Consider the following 6742-nt stretch of genomic DNA (forward strand, 5'->3'; position numbering starts at 1 on the left):
TATTACTATTACGGAAATTATTGATTATGATAAACTAATGAACTCACCAACCTTTTGGTTGACACTTTAAAGCATGTTTATTCTCAGGCATTAAAGAAATCTTCCGCTGTGCATTAGCTCATTTTAAGGATATTACCTGGAGTCATTCATGACATACTTTGAAAGACGTTACATTCGAGTCGTTGAGTTCATCAAGATTAATATTAAGCCAATTATAGTTGGATGTATTATGAAATGGTGTGCATGCCGTCAACATTCATTGTAAAGAAAGTTTGTCTTTTAAAAACGAATGCAATGTTTGTAAAATGTATCATATAGAGGTCAAATACCTCGCGATGTAATCAACTATTGTGAATCGTTTATAATGTATATGAACGGGTCCTTTCAAACGGATCCTTGGATGGCTCGAAGTTCTTGAAGCAGAATCATGACACGAAAACAAGTTCAAGTAAGATCATCACTTGAAATAAGATTGTTATAGTTATAGAAATTGAACCAAAGTTTGAATATGATTATTACCTTGTATTAGAATGATAACCTACTGTAAGAAACAAAGATTTCTTGAGGTTGGATGATCACCTTACAAGATTGAAAGTGAGCTAGCAAACTTGAAAGTATTCTTGATTTTATGTAACTAGAACTTGTAGAATATATGAAGAACACTTAGAACTTGAAGATAGAACTTGAGAGAGATCAATTAGATGAAGAAAATTGAAGAATGAAAGTGTTTGTAGGTGTTTTTGGTCGTTGGTGTATGGATTAGATATAAAGGATATGTAATTTTGTTTTCATGTAAATAAGTCATGAATGATTACTCATATTTTTGTAATTTTATGAGATATTTCATGCTAGTTGCCAAATGATGGTTCCCACATGTGTTAGGTGACTCACATGGGCTGCTAAGAGCTGATCATTGGAGTGTATATACCAATAGTACATACATCTAAAAGCTGTGTATTGTACGAGTACGAATACAGGTGCATACGAGTAGAATTGTTGATGAAACTGAACGAGGATGTAATTGTAAGCATTTTTGTTAAGTAGAAGTATTTTGATAAGTGTATTGAAGTCTTTCAAAAGTGTATAAATACATATTAAAACACTACATGTATATACATTTTAACTGAGTCGTTAAGTCATCGTTAGTCGTTACATGTAAGTGTTGTTTTGAAACCTTTAGGTTAACGATCTTGTTAAATGTTGTTAACCCAATGTTTATAATATCAAATGAGATTTTAAATTATTATATTATCATGATATTATCATGTATGAATATCTCTTAATATGATATATATACATTAAATGTCTTTACAACGATAATCGTTACATATATGTCTCGTTTAAAAATCATTAAGTTAGTAGTCTTGTTTTTACATATGTAGTTCATTGTTAATATACTTAATGATATGTTTACTTATCATAGTATCATGTTAACTATATATATATCCATATATATGTCATCATATAGTTTTTACAAGTTTTAACGTTCGTGAATCACCGGTCAACTTGGGTGGTCAATTGTCTATATGAAACATATTTCAATTAATCAAGTCTTAACAAGTTTGATTGCTTAACATGTTGGAAACATTTAATCATGTAAATATCAATCTCAATTAATATATATAAACATGAAAAAGTTCGGGTCACTACAAACACTACGATAGCAAACATAGAAAAGAGAAAACATCCAAAAGCACGAGCAGCGTTACAAGGTTGTACCCGTCAGAGAGAAATTAGAACGAAAAAGTGCCGGACAAGATGGAAAAGAGGAGCGGTGTTGGTTACAAGCCCCTTTTTAACTCAAATAAAACTAAAATATACTGAATGGTTTACTTTGTGGATATGCAAAATAAAATAAAGATCAATTCAACCACATGACTACGCAAGTGCTTTTATTCATGAGGTCTTGACAAAATATATAGCCTAGAAGATTACAACGTGTGAGAAAAAAAATATAGAAACATACTACCACTATTTTTCAGGTAAAGTAAATTACTCCCACTCTCCAACTTCGGTCACTCACAAATTATCGATTCAAACTTGCTAAACAATTACCAATATTTAAAACTATAACATATAGTAATAGTAATACTAATAACTACTAATAGAAACGTGACTAAATAAAGATTTACACCCTCATCTCTATTAAATACTACTCCAATATTATAATCACCTTAACTGATCAATTATCAGGTTCAGAACTACAAACATTAACACAACTAAAAATCTTTGAAATTGAAACAAGCCACCAAACATCACCAATTGCACAAAAACCAACCAACCAACCATTCACACACACAATATGATGAGAACAAAAACAGAAACCAGTGACATAGGGGAGGTTTCCATAAAAGATCGTTTTCTGTTACAACAACTTTTGTCACGCGTATTTCATCTTTCTTATTTTTCTCCTATAAAACAAAAGGTAACATTTTTTTTACTCCACCAGACGCTATTCCATTCTTGATCTTCCTAAATCATCTTCCTCAGGTAAAACCCCTCTCACCCACCTTTTTTTTTTTTTTTTTTTCATAAGATTATATTATATTATGTTGCACACCATGTGTTTGTGAAAACTCCTCAGTGAACTAACATAATTTTATTTTTTGTTTTTCTTGATTTTCCTATAAAGGTTTGTTAGGATCATGGGAGATTTATGTTGTTTGTATAAAGTGGATCAATCAAATGTTGCAATTAAGGAATCTTTTGGTAAGTTTGAAGATGTTCTTGAACCGGGTTGTCACTGTGTGCCTTGGTTTTGTGGGAAAAAAATTGCAGGTCAACTCACACTAAGGCTTCAACAGTTAGATGTCAAGTGTGAAACCAAAACTAAGGTCCTTATTTTTCTTCCCTTTTTCATTTGCACATTTTTTAGTTATAAACACACAATATGTATGTGTATACCTACATAAATAAACATACTTAATTGTTGAAGGTATTTTTGTAAGGAATATGTTTTTTTTTGTTTTTTTGTTTCTAGGACAACGTATTTGTGAATGTTGTAGCTTCAATTCAGTATCGTGCTCTGGCTGATAAGGCAAATGATGCGTTCTATAAACTTACTAACACAAAGTCCCAAATCAGGGCTTATGTTTTTGATGGTAAAATCCTTCAATAAATTTATTAATTTTTATTATTTATTTTTATCATCTATATATGTTATGCTTAGTACATTTAATCTTTACGTTTAGTTATACGAGCTAGTGTTCCAAAGCTTGATCTTGATGATGCTTTTGAGCAAAAGAATGAAATTGCTAAGGCTGTTGAAGAAGAACTTGAAAAGGTAATTTGATTAAATTAATGGGTGAGTAATTTGTATGTGTTTGAACAAATTGATTATGTGATGTTTTTCTGTTTTGATTGCTTGTAGGCGATGTCTGCATATGGTTTTGAGATCGTTCAAACTCTAATCGTTGATATAGCGCCAGATGAGCATGTGAAGAGAGCAATGAATGAGATCAATGCAGGTAAAGTTTCAGTAGTGGTGGCAAAATGTGCGGGTCGGGTCAAGTGTTGTTTATAAAGATACTTTTTTTTTTTTTTTTTTAGTTTATACAGTTAAAACAAACATATTACATTAACTAAAGAATTTTTGCTATAAATTTAACTGGTCAAGTGTTAAAAATTGATTTGATATATCGGCAGCTGCACGACTGAGGGTGGCGGCTACTGAGAAGGCCGAAGCTGAAAAGATATTACAAATCAAGAGAGCCGAGGGTGAGGCTGAATCGAAGTACCTGTCGGGATTGGGTATTGCACGACAACGTCAAGCGATTGTGGACGGTTTAAGAGACAGTGTGTTGGGATTTTCGGTCAATGTTCCTGGAACGACTGCTAAAGATGTGATGGACATGGTTTTAGTGACTCAGTATTTTGACACCATGAAGGAAATTGGAGCTTGTTCGAAATCCTCTGCTGTGTTTATCCCCCATGGGCCCGGGGCTGTTCGTGATGTGGCTACTCAGATACGTGATGGACTTCTTCAGGGTAATGCTACCGACTGATTGTCTCAGCCACGTTTAAGTTTGAGTGAAAACGCACGGATTAAGAGAATAATTTTATGTTTTCGTAACTAACTATATGTGTCTGTTTATACCAGTCTACTTTATTGGTTTGTGTTAGGGTTTGTTAATTTCGTTATATATGTTCTACTGTTGCTGGTTCATCCTCGAAAGGATGTTGACTCTCTGTTAGTATGGTGTTTTTATATATTAAAAATGTCTTATATTATACCGCTTCGATTATCTTACTTTTGTATTACGTTTAAAGGTAAAATTGTTGTGGTATAAATTGGTCGTTTAAGCGCTAGCGCACTATTTCTTACTTTAGTGTTGAAGTTGAATATCAACGAGTCACAAATGTTGTTGTTTAAACTTTCTGGTTACTTAATTTACTTCGTGCTGTTATAATCCACTGTACGCTACTACTATTGTCTACTGGTACAATGTTATTACTATATATGTATGTGTATGTATGTCTGATAATCCGATGCAACATACATACATCAAACATAAAAAAATCGACGTTCATTTTGTTTGTGATTAGGTTACTTGGGCCAAGTTCGTGTTCTTCATGTTCCATTTGGATATATATAACTGACCGATATTTTAACTAAAATTGATATCTTCTTTATTTGTAGACTTTGACTTCGGTTTAAGCGTTTAGTCTATCACTCAAATTATTGGAGAGTATTAGCCGATTGATATTTACTGGGAAAAAGCTGGATTGTTCTATTAATAACAGGCCCACAAGACTCTTATTGTAACTGGGTAAACATTGGCCCACATATATGCCAACAAAGTTGGTTTTGTTCAATAGGTGACGATTTCTCTGAATGACTTTTTATTAGAAGGTCGTGGGTATGCAGGTTATACTAGCGCAATATCTCAGCTTTGGCCACTTGTATCTCTTCATATTTTATACCCTAACTAAATGGGCTACTCATTTATTTAGCCCAACTATATATCTTTTTATTATCCTGCATAAAACAAAAGTAAAATTATAATTTTTTTGAAACGCAAGTTAACAGCATCACCTAGAGGGGACTTGTTAATTCGTTGTAACTGACTTGGTATATCAACAACAACCACAAAATGTGAGTTTTTGCGTTGTAAAGCCAGTCAAGTACGATTTGGATACACTTATAATCGACCCTTACATACATACATACATACATACATACATACATACATACATACATACATACATACATACATACATACATATTGTAAATGGTTTTTGTACATAAAGTTTGTCTTTAGAAAGTGTCCACATAGGTGTGAGGATGAAATTAAAATGAATGATTTGGTCTCATCCATTATTTGATCGTCTGCAGTTTGGTTGACGGGGTATTATCATTCATTTCATAATCAAAATCAAATGTTAGGCGAAGCGCTTCAGGGCTCAAACAGTACTTTTAATAACTTAATTCAAAAAGTTCAAGTTTGATTTATCAACATTAGTACTATAACGCTAATATAGGCGTCAAGTTAAATGTCGAATAAATAAATACAGTTGAAATTTCAACATTCAAACGATTAGGCAATACGTCATTGTGATCTATCGTTTAGTAAACAAGATATCGAATTTGATTTCATAAGATTATACATATTAACTTTTGTTTAATTAGACTTAAAATTATAGTTCATCTGAGGAAAAATTCAACTTACTCAATATGATGGCTGTGAATTCAAATTTAGCATACTTAATTGGTTAATAATAATCAAGTATGACAACATAGAAACGACTTAATTTATTTGACATCATGAACTTGACAGTAGTTAAAAAGGTCAAAATTTTGTACATAGAAGATTTAGCATGCTTAACCATGTTTCAAATTGTATCTAACCCATATCTATATTTCTTTATCTATATATATAATATATATAAATTTTGAATACTCAACTTGGTGAGTAGATTAACAGGACGACCTTTTTATTATGAGCATTGAAAAGCTGGCCTTAGATCATATGTTTGACTTTAATAAGTATGATACCTCCTATGACTTTCCTAAATTAAGAAAGCAAATGTCATATAAAATAGTGCTACCCTATAGTATTATAATTATATGTACGTGTTATGACCTCACTTAATCTGCAAGTGGCCAATTGGGAAGCCATTCATCATTCAACGTTACTTTCATGTTCATTTTGCTAAGTTATGCATCTAATTTAACTTGTTATACATATATACATTATAATTATATAATGTTTATTTATTCTACTATCAAAGTTACAAGTAATTTATTTTGACTTTTGACTGTTGAATTGTGGATTCATTACTTCGAAATTACCATAGGGAAACGAGGTAAATTTTCAAAGAGAGGATAATAATATTAAGGTGTACATGAAAGTATGTTTTTAGAACAATATATGAATCAAATAAGTAACTTGAAATTAAATGTTTGACTTTGAAGAGTCAAATATCCATGTGTTTTCTTATCACCGACCTATAAGACGACAAGTGGATCTAACTATTCTTTTTTTCTAGTATTGCGTTCTGATAGTAAATTATGAGGGTTAAAATAGTAGTCACTTTTATAATAAAATAAAACGTGTAATGGATAAAAATTAAGGAATGAAACGATCAAATCTCAGGTGGCAATTAGTATAAGAGTAAAGAGTTTGAGGAAATAATGAGAGACAAGAGAATAAGAGTAACATATATTATTAGTAGGGCTCTAAATGAGCCGAGCAACTCGCGAGTTATTCAAGTTCGATTCGTTAAAAGTTCGATTCGAGCC

The 6742-nt window shown here is 31.7% G+C and overlaps 1 protein-coding gene across 2 annotated transcripts; it reads left to right on the forward strand.

The window, feature by feature from the left end:
• The first annotated feature begins 1943 nt into the window (after nucleotides 1-1943).
• On the forward strand, nucleotides 1944-4198 carry LOC139846914 (hypersensitive-induced response protein-like protein 1). 2 transcript variants are annotated; one of them, XM_071836492.1, is made up of 7 exons: nucleotides 1944-1982; nucleotides 2450-2490; nucleotides 2633-2834; nucleotides 2981-3101; nucleotides 3192-3283; nucleotides 3371-3467; nucleotides 3646-4198. In XM_071836492.1, exons 3-7 carry the CDS (start codon nucleotides 2646-2648, stop codon nucleotides 4002-4004), a joined length of 858 nt encoding a protein of 285 aa, XP_071692593.1. In that variant the 5' UTR covers nucleotides 1944-1982; nucleotides 2450-2490; nucleotides 2633-2645; the 3' UTR covers nucleotides 4005-4198. The 2 variants fall into 2 exon arrangements, with proteins under 2 accessions (XP_071692593.1, XP_071692592.1); XM_071836491.1 differs by lacking the exon at nucleotides 1944-1982 and having other exon boundaries at nucleotides 2205-2490.
• Nucleotides 4199-6742: the final 2544 nt, after the last annotated feature.

The sequence above is a fragment of the Rutidosis leptorrhynchoides genome, chromosome 5 (genome assembly GCF_046630445.1).
Source record: "Rutidosis leptorrhynchoides isolate AG116_Rl617_1_P2 chromosome 5, CSIRO_AGI_Rlap_v1, whole genome shotgun sequence".
Classification (NCBI taxonomy): domain Eukaryota; kingdom Viridiplantae; phylum Streptophyta; class Magnoliopsida; order Asterales; family Asteraceae; genus Rutidosis; species Rutidosis leptorrhynchoides.